General features: G+C 49.6%; 1 protein-coding gene across 2 annotated transcripts in view; it reads right to left on the bottom strand.

Annotated features, from left to right (window-relative positions):
* The window catches only part of LOC137417055 (E3 ubiquitin-protein ligase TRIM7-like), a 35892-nt gene extending 22633 nt beyond the window's left edge, over positions 1 to 13259 (bottom strand). For both annotated transcript variants that reach the window (XM_078770138.1, XM_078770139.1), the window contains exons 1-2: positions 13138 to 13259; positions 9785 to 10267 (exon numbers count right to left, since the gene is read on the bottom strand). In XM_078770138.1, the coding sequence (XP_078626264.1) occupies positions 9785 to 10228 (444 nt within the window). In that variant the 5' untranslated portion in view covers positions 10229 to 10267; positions 13138 to 13259. The remainder of the gene's footprint in view (positions 1 to 9784; positions 10268 to 13137) is intronic.
* Between the last annotated feature and the right edge of the window lie 4973 nt (positions 13260 to 18232).

The following is an 18232-nucleotide window of genomic DNA, read 5'->3' as shown; positions in this document are numbered from 1 at the left end:
CAGGTCCAGTTGCAGAATCAGAGTCGAGGGTTGACAGAAACTTTTCCACCTTGTCAGGAGGAAAGGACACAGAGTCCAGGAGCAGCTGGGTTTGACTGGGTACGGTGGGTGCAGAGAGGGATGGGTTTGGGACACAAGATTTCAAGGCAAACACAGAGTTGAGGCATTCAGCTTTTCCACATGCGGAGTCAGCCGTGTGGCCGTTTGAGGTGAGGGAAGGGATGGAGGGTGAACAAACACCAGAAACAGATTTGACCAGACGCCACCAGGATTTGGAAGAGGGAGACAGATAAGAGAGTTCGGTCCTGAGAACGGAGAGATATTGTTTCCTGGCTCTCCTGAGGGTGGACACACACTTGTTTCGGGCTTTGTGAAAGGAAATGAGATTTCCTTCCATTGGATTTGCTTTCCAGGAGACAAAAGCAAGTTGTTTCTGGGCAATAGCCTCACCACAAGATTCGTGTACCATGGACGGGAGGAAGGGTATGACAACTGAAGACAAGATGGGATAAATCTGTGCATGAGAGAGAGCAATTTACTTTGGAAGAATTCCCAGGATGAGTTGATGTCAGAGGCGGTAGAGATGTGAGACCAGTCCAGATGATTGATGGCTGCTTGAAGACCGTGCCAGTTGGCCTGAGTGAAGTGCCAGACTCGACGACGCTGAGGAGGTTGAGGAGGCTCTCTGAGAATGGTCAGAGAGATGTCCACTTTAACAAGCACATGATCAGATGAGCCGATTGGAGCAGCAGACATTTTCAGGGAAGTTAGTCATAACCAAGTCCAGAAGAGACGATGCTCCGTTGACTGAGATCCGCGTCGAGAAATTGACAGATTGCGTCAGTCCCAGTGAGTCACAGAAGTCCTTTGCTGAAGAGCCATGGCTGGTGAGAGGTACCCCCACCCAGCCAACTGGCATGGTGACAATTGAAATCACCACATATGAGGAAGAGAGAGTTGGGATGGGTAAATAGAAGTTGGCCCGTATTATCAGACAGCGAGATGTCGATGGAGTCATCACAGTTTGGTGGATGGTACAACACACGTGAACAAAAGGTGGGAGCGAAGGGGAAGCCATAGCCAAAGGTATTCCTGGGGGTGAGGTGGAGAGAGGGCAGTGCCTTCTTTTCTATTCTTTGACATTTTCTACAAGCTATGAAATGTCCCTTCTTTTCTGTACTTTGCCACATGGCACATACCATATAAAGAGGCCTTTTCCATACCCCTGGCATTTTTCGCAAGAATTACTACCGGGGTCAAAAAATTTCTATGCCCAACATTTTGGGGATCGCCCCCATGAGCCAAGCAAAAATAAGACCGCGGGTCCTCAAGCTCACCTGCATCAAGAGCAACAATCACTCAAACCCCCCAGAGACCATGATATTTTTTAATGCGGTGAACAAACTTTTGTACATCATGAGTGATGAAGGTTGTGGGCAAGTTTCATCAAAACAGTGTGTGTAGTTTCGGTAAGCGCACTTCCATTGCAAGCAAAATCATGTCAATCATTTCATTTCACGAGCCTCGATCTTGTATACAAAAAAAAACAAAAAAAAAAAAACCATTATCGATAAAGATGGAAAGTCTTTTGTCTTTTCAAAGAACCTAATCATGGATCATCATTTTGGATTCTGTGTCATTCAACTTTGCAAACGATTTTGCTTCGCAATTAGAAATGGTAAGAAGGCTTGAATCTGAAACAAATCGTCAAGATACCTGTCGATATAACATGGCTTGGACATATTTTCGATAATCAATATAAAGTAGCATCCTGTTCGACTTGTCAAGCTCACTAACTGCTGCATTCAAGAAAGCTATCACACCTGGCTTATTTGCTTCCAGCAATTGCACAAATGACTCCACATTATATAGTACAGCACTGTATCCTGCAGACAGACAGATATAGCAGCTGCATCACTGCCTCACGATTTGTAATGGTTGGACAAACAAAATGGATCACACCTTGCCTTCCTGGCATTTCTCTCAGTCTCACACCAGAAGGACCATTACATAAACCCACATATTTCCATGTTAAACCACTGAGTGTCTTCGAGATTCAGTGTCTATCTTCTGACATCTCTTCGGTTGAATATGTTACAAAGTTGGTTTGCAAAAGCAACCACAGATCGGGCATTCTCTGTCGTGTTAAGTCATTCCTTGATGGATGTGAGCAGTGAGTCTGGATTTTGGGAGTTTCACAAGAAGTGAGTTCGTGGCAGAACCCTATGGGGGGTTGAAGGGTGAGGAGACAGAACATTAAAAGGGGAGAGGGTGAAAGGCTAGCAAGGACACAGGAGAAGATAGAGAGCCAACCAAGCTGTCAGCGATGCAGGAGTAACAGGCCCAGGGATGCCGCATTGCTGAAGGAGATTCCACTGCTTTTGAAGGCCTCGATATCCGTGGATTCAAGTTGAAAAGGTGTGAAATAGGAACATGAGCCCAGAAGGAAAGCAATACTCCATTGGGCTGCAACTGTAAGCCTTGTGGGTTGTTAAAAATTACAATTTGTCTTTGCATGATGGAGAATTCCCAATGAGGCAATGGCTTTGCAAGCCAACTCAGATATTTAGTTGGTCCAGGAGGGATTGTGGCTAATGGAGATGTTAACACGTTTGAAGACCTGAATTGCAAGTGTTGCTTAAATGGAATGGATTGGTTTTCCCAGATGGTCCTTTTAAAGAGACGAAGTGAGACTGACATTCACCAGGGTTTACAATTCCAAGTGCTGCCCCAGCTTCTTCTTTTTTCACACATCTTCAGAGAGGGAAGAGGCTGATGCCTGCCTTTCTGGAGGATGAGTGGTGCTGCAGAGGGTGGAGTTAAAAGCAAAATTTTAACCTGAGACTGGTTTGGGGCCTTAGATTCTCACCTGGGAGAGGATCCCATTGAGACCGAGGCATGACTATGAAAGTGGAAGAGAGGAAGACACAATACCAGATTTGGATAAATGCTTGAGCCATGTCCAGGAGATACAGAATTGATCTCTTTTCTAAAATTCAGAGCCTCAATCCATTGTTGGAAGAGCAGCAGATGGAGGTCCAGGATGATTGATTGGGGTTAGAAACCAAACTGATGGTTTGAGATCAGGCCATGAGAGAAAAGGAGGGTTTTGATTTCAACTGCAATGTTGGATTATTAAGGCCCTTTCTGTCAATGTAAAAACCTGTCTGTGTTCATTTGTAGACTTGTGTCCTTGTCAATGTCATTGCACATTTCAAACAGCCATTTTGATTGTGGAGAACAATTCAACTTTGGTTTCCAGTTACATCATAGTTTGTTAAAGGAGTTTCCATGATTAATATGCTGGTCCTCTTTGAACAGAATATAAAAATGAGATCATTAAAAAAAACTCAAAATAATTTGTTGCTTCATGCTTTTGGCAAGTCCAGTAATTTTTTAAAGTCTGATTGTCGTGTCATCATAAATATTATTGAAGATCTTTGAAACCAGGATAAGACTACCATTGGCCGAGACTCAGTATGAATGTGAACATTGTGATGCAAGGAAGTAAATAATAATAATACATTTATTTTATATAGCGCTTTTCAAGAAGCCCAAAGGCGCTTTGACAGAGTACAAAAAACAAGTGCAAAAAGACAAAAATCAATAGGTAAATAATCAAAGCTAAAGGAAGGAGAAGGAGAAGAGATAGTCAGGGGTTAAATGCTGTGGGTTAAATGTTGAATGCAGTGTTGAAAAGGTGGGTCTTGAGTGATGTTTTGATGTGGTGAGTGAGGAGGAGTCTCTGATGGTGTGAGGTAGTGAGTTCCAGAGGGTGGGAGCAGCGATGGAGAAGGCCCTGTCCCCCCAGGATCTGAATTTGGTCCGCATGGGGGGGGGGTCAAGAGGTTGGTACTAGCAGAGCGGAGGTTGCGGGTGGGAGTGTGTCTGGAGAGGAGGTCAGTCAGGTAGGATGGGGCCAGGTTATGGAGGGCTTTGTAGGTCAAGAGGAGGATTTTGTACTGGATTCTCTGGGGGATGGGGAGCCAGTGAAGCTTGTAAAGGATGGGGGTGATGTGATCATGGGTCCGGGAATGGGTGAGTAGACGGGCGGCGGAGTTCTGAATGTATTGGAGTTTATTGGTGATTATTGAGGGTGAACCAAAGAGGAGGCTGTTGCAGTAGTCCAGACGGGAGGTGATGAAGGCGTGGATGAGGGTTTCTGCAGCCGTGGAGGAGAGGGATGGACGGAGACGGGCGACGTTTTTCAGGTGAAAGAAGGCTATCTTTGTGATCCGTTTAGTGTATTTGTCGAAGGAGAGGGTTTGGTCAAAGATGATGCCAAGATTCCGGATGTGAGGGGAGGTGGATACTGGGAAACCATCGATGTTGAGGGCAAAGTTATGGGTGGATTTGGTGAGCGTTTTTGGGCCAATGATGATTATTTCAGATTTATCATAGTTAAGTTTGAGGAAGTTGATTTGAAGCCAGGATTTTATTTCAGTGATGCAGTTTGTCAGGATAGAGTGGGTGGCGGTGGAGATGGACTTGGTGGAGATGAAAAGCTGGATGTCATCAGCGAAGCAGTGGAATTGGAGACCATGACGGCGGATTAAGTGACCAAGGGGGGACAGGTACAGGATGAAGAGGAGGGGGCCAAGAACTGAACCTTGGGGGACACCTTGGGGGAGGGGAGCAGTGGGGGATTTGCAGTTGATGGAGATGAACTGGCGTCTGTCGGAGAGGTACGATTTGATCCAAGAGAGGGCAGTGCCGGTAATGTCAAAGGTGGTTTCAAGTCGGGTGAGGAGGATGGTGTGATCGATGGTGTCAAAGGCGGCGCTGAGGTCGAGGAGGATGAGAATGTTGAGGTTGCCAGCGTCAGAGGAGAGGAGAAGGTCGTTGGTGATTTTGAGGAGAGCAGTTTCAGTACTGTGGTTGGAGCGGAATCCGGATTGGAATGTTTCATACAGGTTATTGGCAGAGAGGTGATGTTTGAGTTGAGTGGCCACAGCGCGTTCCAAAACTTTTGACAGAAAGGGTAGGTTGGAGATGGGTCTGAAGTTGTTTCGGGTGTCAGGGTTGAGTCCAGGTTTTTTCAGAATGGGGGTAACAGCAGCAATTTTGAGGGATGGTGGGACGATGCCTGTAGACAGGGAGGAGTTTATTGTTGCAGTGATAAGTGGAGAGAGAGCAGGAAGGGAGGCCTTGACAAAGCTGGAGGGGATGGGGTCAAGAGTGCAGGTGGCAGTTTTCATTCCTATGAGGAGTTCAGAGAGGTCAGTAGGGGAGACTGGGGAGAACTGAGACAGGGGTTGGCAGGATAAGGGGGGCAGGTGGTTTGAGGGGGAGCAGGTGCGGTGGTGGTTAAGCTGCTGTAGATGTTGTCAATTTTTATTTGGAAGAATGAAAGGAAGGAGATGCAGTTGTCTACTGTGAATGACTGGGTAGTGGTGTCCAGGGGGCTGAGGAGTTTGTTTTTTGTAGAGAAGAGTGCTTTTGGGTTTCCGGAGCCAGAGTGGATAATTTGAGAGTAGTAGGCGGAGCGGGCGTGGGAGAGGGCATCTTTGCAGTGTTGTAGGTGGTCCTTGTAGGCTTGGGAGTGAATTGTGAGCCCTGTTTTATTGCGGAGTCTTTCAAGTTGGCGAGCACGAGTTTTCATCAGGCGGAGTTCAGGGGTAAACCAGGGAGCAGAATGGGTGAAAGAAACTGTTTTGGTTTTTATAGGCGCAAGCTGGTCAAGGCAGGAGGAGAGAGTGTGGTTGTAGTAGTCAGTGAGGTCAGAAGGGGTGTGGAGGTCAACGAAGGGAGAAGTAGACATTTTTTCAGAGGGTGGATGAGAATGAGGTAGGTGAAAGAGCACAAGAAAACAAACACCCAGTGATGGATAATAAAATTAGGCCTGAACATTACTGCTTGGTAATTGCTATAACTGGAAGTATTATTTTATCCTTTTATATGAAGTTTAACAATAGCCTGGTGTTGGCCTAGCGGTTTGGGTGCCGGCTTGGGATCCTTGGATCCTGGGTTTGAATCCCGGTCATCGCTGAATTAACACCAGGGGGGCTGACTCAGCCTGTCATCCTACTGAGGTCGGCAAATTGAGTACCAGTTTACTAGTAATTCCCTGTGTGTTGGAAGAGGTGACTTACAGGGTTGGTGGCAGGAAGGGCATCCGGCCATAAAATATTGCTTCAAAAAGGGGACCACGGTGCCCGAAAAAGGCCAACCCCAACTCTGCGGGGAAAAATGGCCTCGAAAGGTGGTGCCATATGAAGTTTAACAACAACAGGTTGTTTTGTGTGGTTTTCATTAATATACCTGGGATGCTAAAGTGGTTTATACCTGTATATTTTATTAACACACACTTCCCTTTATTCAACATCTCAAAATGCTGTTCACACACATTATTCTTGAGCAAAGCTTGACATTTCATCTCCAAGATTTTTCAGAGATTTGGGTCTACAGTCACGTGAAAAAGTAAGTACACCCCATGTAAAGTTTAGACTTTTTCAACATATTTCAACATACAGCTATTTGATCTTCATTTCAACAATATTGATAGATAAAGGTGATATAATATAACAAATATCATGAAACATTTACATTTTGTAGTCCATTGTATAATTTAAATAAACATAAATGCAAATTTCGCATGTGGAAAAAGTAAGTACACCCCTACATTTATCACTACTTCAAATACCTAAAATTAGAAACAGGTGCACCAGCTCAGGTGCAAATGATTAGAACATCTTTAGAGAGGATCTTGGAGGAACCTGTCTTATTTAAACCTCAGATATTTAGTTTGGTTTGCTCTTTGTTGTTGAAGTGTGTGGCGTCACCATGCCTAGATCAAAAGAGCTCTCTGCGGCCTTCAGAAAGAAGGTTATAGATGCCTACGAGTCTGGGAAGGGACTTAAAAAGATCTCCAAACAATTTGAAATCAATCATTCGACTGTCCGGAAGATCATCTCCAAGTGGAGAAGATTCCAAACAACTGCCAACTTGTTCAGGCCAGGCCGCCCCAGCAAGTTCAGCCCGAGAGCAGACCACAAGATGCTGAAAGAAGTATCGAAGAACCCCAGAATGTCATCAAGAGACCTACAGGCAGCTCTTGCCACTGTTGATGTCAAAGTGCACGAGTCTACCATGAGAAAGAGGCTGCACAAATTTGATCTACATGGGAGGTGTGCCAGGAGGAAACCTTTGCTGTCCAGAAAGAACATCAGGGCAAGACTAAAGTTTGCCAATGAACACCTCGACAAAAACTAGCACTTCTGGAACAATGTGCTGTGGACAGATGAGTCAATGGTAGATCTATTTGGCCACAGTACCAGAAGACATGTTTGGCAAAACCAAAGACAGCATTAGACCACAAGAACCTGATACCAACTGTAAAGCATGGTGGTGGAAATATTATGGTTTGGGGCAGCTTTGCTGCATCAGGGCCTGGAATGGCTGCCCAGGCCCTGATGCAGCAAAGCTGCCCCAAACCATAATATTTCCACCACCCTCTAGGGTGAATGAGGATAATGTGAGGCCATCTGTCGGAAAGTTGAAGCTCAACCGAAGGTGGACCTTGCAACATGACAATGACCCTAAACATACCAGTAAATCCTCCAAGGAATGGCTGAAAAGAAAGAAATGGAGGGTTCTGGAATGGCCAAGTCAAAGCCCGGATCTAAATCCCATCGAGATGTTGTGGGCGGATTTGAAACGAGCTGTGCATGCAAGAAACCCCTCAAACATCGCACAGCTGAAAGAATTCTGCATGGAGGAGTGGGCAAAAATTTCTCCCAGTCGATGTCAGAGACTGGTAGACAGTTATAAGAAACGCCTACTTGAGGTTGTTTCTGCCAAAGGGGGCAATACCACTTATTGGAGCCAAGGGTGTACTTACTTTTTCCACATGAGAAATTTGCATTTATGTTTATTTAAATTATACAATGGACTACAAAATGTAAATGTTTCATGATATTTGTTGTATTATATCACCTTTATCTATCAATATTGTTGAAATGAAGATCAAATAGCTGTATGTTGAAATATGTTGAAAAAGTCTAAACTTTACATGGGGTGTACTTACTTTTTCACGTGACTGTATATCCTTCGGCCCAGGGCCATGAACAATCTCAGCACAAAATTGTTAATTTGGTGAGCTCTCAAGCCTACCTTTTTACCTGTAAAATCAATAACCACCTTTTCTGTCAGTTGTTCAATTTAAAAGACTTGTTTTTGATACTTCGCTCATTCTACAACCAATTGATCTACAGCAGTGTCCGGTAAAACATTGTTGTGGATTTGTAATTGTTGTAAATATCACCCTGTGTAGTGTCATGAATCTCGTTGTAAATATCACCCTCCGTCGTGTAAAGGTCAAAGGTCGTCCTCGTAGTTACTCCATTACATGCACGTAGCAAATCATATATCCTTTTAAATAGTTATCTCCTTATTATGTGTAGTAGCTTAAGGCTCTGTTTCCCATTAGTTGACACTCCATTGCACCGAATTCAAATAAGATAGATCCCCTTTCAATTCCCTCAAAGCCTCTATTGCCAACTGCATTCGCCACTACGGCTTTGGCTGATTGTCAGCGCCTTTGCCTCCATTGAACACGCGGTCGGTTCGGAGAAGAAAGGCGTGTCTCCACCCTCGTCATCGGAAGGAGGAGTGAACCAGCCCTTGCCGACCAATCGAACATCAAGGGGTTTGGCTTGAGAGGGCGGAGAAAGAACGATCGGGGAGGTTCGTGAAGGTTCGAGGGTGTGGCATATATATAACCCGTCACGCAACTCCCCCCCCCCCCCCCCAGAAGGAGTCCACCGGAGATGCGTCAGAGAGTTCTTGAGTACCGCAGTCCACCAGTTGAGTTCAAGTCCATCAGTGGAGGAGGAGCAGCAGCGTGGAGCTGAACCACCGCAGCTTTGAACCACCGCAGCTTTGAACCACCGCAGCTTTGAACCACCGCAGCTTTGAACCACCGCAGCTTTTACCACCGCAGCTTGAGCGTTGACGGCAGCGTTGTTTTTGAGGAGAGTCGGCGGTTGCTCACTCCCGGCCCGGGCCGTTCTCCTGCGTCCAGCTGAACCGTCCAGCCCGGTGGTCCCACCTCCTCATCCGTCCAGCCATCCACCTCCTGCCATTCCTGTCATCATCCCCGTGTAAGTCTGACTGTCGTCCGTCTTCTATGTTGTCCTGGGGTTTAAGTAAGCTTGTATAGGTAAGTAGAATTGCACTGTGTCTGCCTCTTCTGTCTTTATTTTCTGATCCTTCCTACTCCTTGGTTATTTTTGGTCTTGTATATAATTAATAATAAATCATATTTGTTCTTCCTATTTTTGCCTTCTTCTTCTTCACATCCGTTCGTCTTTGTGATTTCCCCATTGGACACCTGTGGCGCGATTTTGGCCAACGTTTCAGGATCGGGTTTAGTCTCTGTTAATGGTTCGTGCCGCGGTTGCTAAACCGCTCGGCAATTAACATCTGTCCGCGGTCGCGAACGAGGTTGCGCCCTGCCTCTCCGGAGGGAGCTGTGCAACTTCAGGACTCACGTCAGTCAGTATCAGACAGGGAGATAGCCCCCCTTGGTAAGGGAAAGAGGCCGACGACTGAGATCCGTAACAGTATCATAAGAACGTAGTCTTTCTATAAAATAACCTCCACTTGTGAGGAATGTTCTGAGTTATGAGAAATTTTCATGATTACACAACTTGCAATTTATCAGTCATATCTTTTGGCATTTTGTTCTTTTAACTTCCTTTGAGAATAGATTTTATATTCTTGGAGATAAATTCATACGGATATAATTTATATGAACAAACAAACTTTTCATTTATTTACTTGCCTTGAGTTGATCATGAACAATCTCCACAGGAACAACTTCATGGTTCTTATGTTGTCCAACCATGCACATCACACACATAAAGCTTTCATCACCCTTGCAATAGAGTTGTATTGGCTTGCCATGATTGGTGCATCTTCGCTCCTCCACGTTTACGACTGACATCAATTTCATCTTCTCTTCGTTTACTCCTGGCACCAATTTCATCTGCTCTACCAATTTGGCAAGGGCCACATTCTTTTGACATTTTGGTTTTATCGGAAATACCTCACGGCAGTTCGGACAATCACAGACTGTGGCCTCTTCCCTGCTTTCCCAGTGTTGCTCGATGCAGACTTTACAAAATGAGTGGCCACATGGCAGAGTAATTGGCTCCTCGTACAGTTCAAAGCACACAATGCATTGAAGTTCATCTGCACAAACTCCAGTCATTGAAGAAGACGCCATTTTCTTGTATCAGAGAAGGAAGTGGAGCAGAGTTGAAACCTGTAGATCGAGAGGGGTAGTTATAAAAACAAAACTTTAAAGGTAAGAAAACATCAGGTAAATTACTATGGAGCACAATTACCTTAGAAACAAGAGAGTTCATAGAACACGATACCCCACTCAGTGTTAAAGTCTATACAGGAATGCCTCGTCGTTCACGAGGTGGTGAAAATCCCCGTGAACCACAAACTTTGGGGGTAATGGGGAAAATATGGTTTGGCACTTCAACTATAAAATTGTCCACACTGTACCATTAATTAACATGTTTGTGCATTGTTTTTGTGCTGTTTGGATTCAAAAGAAAGTATTATTTTCCTGTATTAAGAACAAAAAATAAAATGTATTTTCCTTAGTTATTATTATTATTCCTAGAATATAAGACCCGTCGCTTCTCTGATGGAAATACCAATCTTTGCTGCAATGGTTAATCTATGGGGGAAGAAAAACAAAGGATTTCTGGGAGATCCTGCCCTCCGTGCAGGGATAACCAACATCACGTGTTGGCATTTGCAGTTTTGACACGCGTGTCCATGTACCCATAAAAGAAAGTTTTTTTCCCGGGAGTTACCTGGGAGTTACTCGAATCCCATGTAGTTGGATTTCTTGAAATCCATTAATTCATTCTCAAGTTATAGCATGAAAAACAAAAAAACAAACAAACAAACAAACAAGACAGACGGCTCCTTTTATAATATAGATTTCGCGAGTAGCCTGAGGCTGCTGATTGCATCATTGCTGGGAGCGTGGCTGTGCCCGTGATGAATTGCTCCGATTCCAGTAACCTGGAACTCATTTTGCAGACCTCAGAATGATGACAGACTGAGGCAACTCCCCCCCCCCCAATCCACCTCTCCCCACACCCCACAATCCACCCCTCCCACCCTGCCCCACCACCCCAATCCACCCCTCCCACCCCCCCCCAATCCACCGCTCCCACCCCCCCCAATTCCACCCACCCCACCCCCCCAAATCCACCCCTCCCACCCCACCGCACCCCACCCCACCGCACCCCCCCCAATCCTCCCCTCCCACCCCCCCAATCCACCCCTCCCACCCCCCCAATCCACCTCTCCCACACCAACCCCCCCCCCCAATCTACCCCTCCCACCCCGCCCCACTCCCACCCCGCCCCACTCCCACCATGTCATGGCCGCACCAGAAGAGCAATTTTCTTGAAATCGAACATCGATTGGGATCGATGACAAAACAGACAGAACAATGGCAAGCATGCAATCAGCAGAGCTATACTTCGATCTCTTAGTTTATCTTTCTATTTAACAAGATGATCTGAAGTATCTGAGTGGCAATGCTCCATGACCCATCCTTCATTCTTTCTCTCTGCATGTCCTGATGCTTTTCCACTTTGACTTTCATGCTCTGAAAAAGAGGGTCTGACTGGTCCTGGTCCTGGTCCTGGCATCAATAAAAGACCCTCAATTTGGAGTATGTGTGTTTGTGTGTGTCAGTAATAAGCCAATAAATAAGCCAATCACTCCGATGGTAACCGGGTGGAAAATAAGTATCAACTTCAAATTTTGACTCATGTTGAAACACGACTCGTTATGCAAGGCCAATAATTCCGGCTCTATCCTGGAAGGAGGGGGTCCCTCATGCCATGGTGTGATGGTATTCCTAGATTCGAACTCTCACCAAAATGTAATCATTTCCTCCATGTCACATACACAACCTCTCCACCAAATTACGTCCGAATCCATCCACAAGTTTTTGAGATGTCCTGATCACAGACAAACAAACAGACAGAGGTAAAAACATAACCTACATCCACCTTGGGTGGCAGAGGTAAAAATACAAAAGATTGACGATTTAGGCGACCTTGACCTTTTGACCAAGAGGAATAGGCTTCAATGACCCAATATGTAAAACCTGGTCAAATCTCAAACCAATCGGATGAGAATTGACGATTTTATACAACCTTGACCTTTGACCTTTTGACCAAATTATTAATTTGTCTTCTCCGTATTCTTATAATAAAACTTTGTTGAAAATTTCCATGACAAAAGCTGAAATGGCACAAAGGTTACAGCCCGTGCAGACTTACACACACACACACACACACACACACACACACACACACACACACACACACACACACACACACACACACACACACACACACACACACACCCTCCCCACACACATACACACACATACACACACACACACACATATACACACACACACACACACACACACACACACACACACACACACACATATATACACACACATATATATATACACACACATATATATACACACACACACACACACACACATACACACACACACATACACACACACACACACACACACACACACACACACACACACACACACACACACACACACACACACACACACATATATATACACACACACATATATATATATATACACACACACACACCGGAGTGATCCAGATACTTGTTGTTAACATGGAAACATGTTAACATGTAGTTGTTAAACATGTAGAATGTAGTTGTTAAACGGGCTGTCAACAACATGGAAACACCACGAAAGAGGCAACGCACAGCACGCAGCATGGGCCACGCACCTCGGAGAACATAGGACACTGGCGTCGGACAGCACGGTGTCGACGCATGTGGGAGCACATGGAGTATAGCGGGTGTGGACGCATGTGGGAGCACATGGAGTATAGCGGGTATGGACGCATGTGGGAGCACATGGAGTATAGCGGATGTGGACGCATGTCGGAGGAGATAGTCGGACGGTGTGCTTACAGAGGACGGTGTGCACGCCGGACAGGACAAGGCAAGTTGCTTTGCTGTACAACTTTTGAGGAAACATTGCGTTATAAGCATGGTGTAAAAGGTCACATAACAACGTACCGTAAAAGGCATGTTCTTTGAAGTGAGGACAAAGAGGGTATGGAGGAAGTAGCGCAGGAAGGAAGGCGTCACCTGCACTGCACACACGTGCCGGGAAAAACCTTGCGCTGTCGCCTGTCAGTGACCTTAGCGCATGCGCAGTTGGCGTGTAAATACGTTTTATTCCTTTTTTAAAAATGGCTTTTCCCCATTTTTATGTGGTTATTTTCATTTGTGCCGTTAATGAAGTTGCCTTATTTACTAGGGAAAGTTCCCGGCGTTGCCCGGTAACAATAAGTCCTTTCCTGATGGGAATATGAAGAGAGGCGGTAGCACAGGAGAAGGGGGTGGGAGAGAGGGCAATGGAAGGAGAGAGCGACTGGAGAGGTCGAAGGGTGAGAGTGCAACGGAACGGGTAGGGAGGCGGTGAGGGTTAGTATAAAGCACAAAAACTGTTCGTCAATAAAAACATGCGTCCGTAAAAAACGCAAAGGGACCTCTGTGTACTGTAACGCCGTGGCTTGTAACGCGTACTGTAAGCCGACCTCTGTGCTGTGTCCGACCTCTGTGTACTGTAACGCCGTGGCTTGCAAAAGCAGGCCGAATGGCGTTCTTTTGGAATTACGCAGGAGACGGACGGACAGTCGCTTCTTTTATTGTTGTACACGATGCTTTTGTCATTGGAAGGGCGTTTGGAAGACAGTGCGATAACAAAAGAAATTGCCAGGAAAAAAAAGAAGGTAACCCTCTGTGCACTGTGACCACGGACGTTTATAAAAAATCTGGACCCGCAATGCGTCTATCGTTCCCACGCGAGCTAATAAAGTCACCGGAAGCAGTCTGGCGGCCATGTTGGTGTGACATTCCCGCCGCCCCACGAAACTTGAAACGAGTCAGTTTGTTCATCAGGTGTTCAACGTACTTTGACATATTTTGTGTGTATGTAGTATGAAGGTAGCATGTAGTATGAAGGTAGTAAGTATGTCGATAATAAGTATTAAAGTAGTAAGTAGTAAGGTAGCATGTAGTATGAAGGTAGTATGTAGTATGAAGGTAGTAAGTATGTAGATAGTAAGTATTAAGGTAGTTGTGGCGGGCACAAGGGACAATAATTCCGCGCACCATTGGGTGGCGCGAGCATCCCGGCGGGGAGCTGAAATGCATGCCCCGCCTTTTGGCCGATCAGCGTGGCCTCGGGACATATATGCGGGCTCTAAGCTCGAGCCCGCCGAGTGCTGAAGTGCGAGCTCTTAATAAAGACTTGTTTGTACCAATGCGTTGTGGCCTACCTCTCTGGCAATCGAGTCGTGTGTGCACAGCACCACACTGGTGACCCCGATTGGTTCAGCCGTTGCTGACCCCCGAACGCACCATGGCTACCAACGCCGTCGCAATCAAACTCCCGGAGTTTTGGGAGGCGCAAGCCGACGTTTGGTTTGTGCAAGCCAAAGCTCAATTTCAACTCCGGGGCATCACGGCGGACGAGACCAGGTACTACCACGTGGTCGCCGCCCTTGGGCCCGGCACTGCCGCCCGCGTCGTGTCCATCCTTCGGCGCCCGCCGGGCAACCACAAGTACGAGGCCCTCAAACGTCTCCTCCTCGCCACGTTCGGGCTTCCTGGAGGTCCGAGCGCTGGTGAGCTGCGGACCAGGGACTGGTAGCGTCGGGCACGAATTCGCCCAGGACGCATAGCGCCTGGCCATAGACCAGCTCGGCGGTGGATACCTGGAGGTCCTCCTTGGGGGCCGTGCGGAGGCCCAAAAGGACCCACGGCAGCCGGTCGGCCCAACCGCCGTCTTGAAGGCCGGCCATGAGCGCGGCCTTCATGGAGCGGTGGAATCGCTCGCACAACCCGTTTGCTTGGGGGTGGTAGGCCGTAGTACGGTGGAGCTTGACCCCCAGGTTGCGGGCGACCGCGCCCCACAGCTCGGAGGTGAACTGTGGTCCACGGTCTGACGAGATGTCCGCCGGTGTGCCGAAGCGGGCGACCCAGGTGGCGATGAAAGCCTGTGCCACGTCGGCGGTGGTGGTGGAGACGAGGGGAACGGCCTCCGGCCACCTGGTGGTCCTGTCCACCATGGTGAGCAGGTGTGTGAACCCCCGTGACGGGGGGGAGGGGGCCCACCAGATCCACGTTGACGTGGTCGAAACGTCGTTCGGGCACGGTGAAAGGTGCCAGCGGGGCCTGGGTGTGTCGGTGGACATTGGCCCGTTGGCAGGCCGTGCAGGTGCTAGTCCAATCGCGGACGTCCCGACGAAGGCCGTGCCAGACGAATCGCGCCGACACCAGCTTCTGGGAAGCTTTCCGGCCCGGGTGGGAAAGGCCGTGGAGGGAGGCGAAGATGCGGCGTTGCCAGGTGACGGGCACGATGGTGCGAGGCTGGCCTTGGGAGACGTCGCAGAGCAGGACAGTGTCCGCGAAGGGGATGTCGGCCAGGCGGAGGCCCGTGTCCGCCGCCCGGAGGGCTTGCACCGTGGTGTCGGTGGTTTGGTCCGCCGCCATAAGCGCAAAGTCCACGCCCAGGTGGACCGCGTTCGCGCTGGCCCGGGAAAGACGGTCGGCCACGGCGTTGTTTTTGCCGGCGACGTGCCGGATGTCCGTGGTAAACTCCGACACGGCGGAGAGGTGGCGCTGTTGGCGGGCCGACCACGGCTCCGTGACCTTGGCCATGGCGTAAACCAACGGCTTGTGGTCGACGAACGCCATGAAAGGTCGGCCCTCCAGGAGGTGGCGGAAATGTCGGACGGCCAGGTGTAGACCGAGGAGCTCCCGGTCAAACGTGCTGTATTTGAGCTCATTCGGCCGGAGCTGCCGGCTGAAAAAAGCGAGTGGCTGCCAAACCCCGTTCACCCATTGCTCATGTACGGCGCCCACCGCGTAGTCGGAGGCATCCGTGGTGAGGGCGATGGGAGCGTTGAGCACCGAGTGAGCGAGCAGTGTTGCGTCGGCGAGGGCCCGCTTTGAGCTTTGGAAGGCCGCATCCATTGCTGCGGACCAGGCGATGTCGTGCTTGGCCGGCTTGCCCCGGAGGGCTTCGTAGAGGGGCCGCATGAGTTGAGCAGCGCGGGGCACGAAACGTTGATAAAAATTCACCATTCCCAGGAATTCCTGCAGGGCCTTTATGGTGCGGGGACGCGGGAACGTGGTGATGGCCTCGACCTTGGTTGGCAGCGGCACGGCCCCGTTCTTGGTGATGTGGTGGCCCAAAAAATCAACGGCCGTCGTGCCGAAGTGGCATTTGGCCGGGTTGACGATGAGGCCGTGCTCGCTGAGGCGCCCAAACAGTGTTCGGAGGTGGAGGAGGTGCTCGGCCCGGGACGTGCTGGCGACGAGGATGTCGTCCAGGTAAACGAAAAGGAACGGCAGGTCACGCAGCATGCCGTCCATCAAGTGCTGGAACGCCTGAGCCACGTTCTTGAGACCAAACGGCATCCGCAAGAATTCGAATAAGCCGAACGGCGTCATGACTGCCATTTTAGGGACGCCGGCCGCCCTGACAGGTACCTGGTGATATCCCCGTATGAGATCAATTTTCGAAAAAATGACCCGTCCCGCCAGACGGGCGGAGAAGTCTTGGATATGCGGGATCGGGTACCTGTCGGGGGTGGTAGCGTCATTGAGACGGCGGTAGTCGCCACACGGGCGCCATCCACCCCCCGGCTTTGGCACGATGTGCAGTGGCGAGGCCCACGCGCTATCGGAGCGCCGCACGATGCCGAGGTGCTACAACGCGTCGAATTCGGCCTTCGCCACGGCGAGCTTGGCTGGGTCGAGGCGGCGGGCCCTGGCGTAGACCGGCGGGCCCGTGGTTGGTATGTGGTGCTCGATCCCATGCCGTATTGCGACGGCTGAAATCGTCAGCCGCGTGAGGGCCGGGAACTCCGTGAGCAGGCGAGCAAACTCGTTGGACGGCGCATGCCAGCTCGGTCGGCGCGGAGCTGCTCAATGTGCATACCAGGGAGCTGAAGGTTTTGGCGTTGATTAAACGACGCCGTTGGACGTCCACCAGCAGTCCGTGTGCGCAGAGGAAGTCGGCGCCTAGCAGAGCCATGGGCACGTTTGCGGTTACAAACGTCCAAGCAAAGCGTTGGCCGCCGAAGCAGAGGGTGACGTTGCGCGGGCCGAAGGTGCGGATGGTCGATCCGTTGGCCGCAACCAAGGAGGGGCCGCAAACCGCGGACTGCCTGTCCTGGTGAGAGGCGGGTATGACGCTCAGTTGGGTGCCGGTGTCGCACAGGAAGCGCCGTCCGGACGCGTTATCCGTGATGAACAGTAAGTTGCCCGTGTGGCCGGCGCTCATGGCTGGTAATGAACGCCGGCCCGGCCGTTTCCCGGCCTGCCGAAGGTGCATGGGGGTCGGCATGTCCGGGCCTTCTGTCCGAACCTGGCATGATAGTAACACCATGCTTGGTCAGGTGGAGGCCCCGGTCGTCGTGCTGGAGGTGGTCGGCTCGGTGTAGCGGCCGCCAATTGCGTCGGCAGTTCGGTCGTCGACCGTGCCGGGTGCTCGGGCGCCATGGGTGTTGCGTCGGACGGCGGTGGGTCCCATGTCGCCGCTGCGATGCGCTGACCTGCGGCGGAGATCTTGTCGGCTTCTCTGTCAAGGGCCCGGGGATTTGTGATCGTCGTGCTTGCCAGGGCGAGGCATACCGGGTTAGGCAGCTGACGGAGGAACAGCTCCCGGAACAGGAATGCCGGAGAGTGCTCGCCGAGCAGTGAAAGCATGTAGTCCATTCGCTCAGAAGGGCGCGTGTCGCCGAGCTCGGGCAGGTCAAGCAGGCGCCGTGCGCGTTCCGCCGATGGGAGGGCGAAAGCGTCGAGGAGAAGCTTCTTAATCACGCCGTATTTGTCAGCGGCTGGCGGGCTCTCGAGGAGGCGCGGGCCGCGGTGGCCGAACCGAGCGCTGCTACCACATGGTGGAAGCGGGTGTCGTCGGCCGTGATGCCTCGCAGGATGAACAGGGAATCCGCCTGTGCGAACCAAATTGCCGCGTGAGCCTCCCAGAAGGTAGGCAGTTTAAGGGCGACTGCCGTGTCCATGTCGGTAGGTCACCAATGAAGGAGCTGGGGCTCCCACGTCGATCGGAAGAATGGACGTGACAAAAAGCTGGAAT

Source organism: Myxine glutinosa, chromosome 1 (genome assembly GCF_964187855.1).
Source record: "Myxine glutinosa chromosome 1, kmMyxGlut1.1, whole genome shotgun sequence".
Taxonomy (NCBI): Eukaryota; Metazoa; Chordata; class Myxini; order Myxiniformes; family Myxinidae; genus Myxine; species Myxine glutinosa.
Note: the sequence above shows the minus strand (reverse complement) of the source record. Positions and strands in the feature narration are given on the sequence as shown.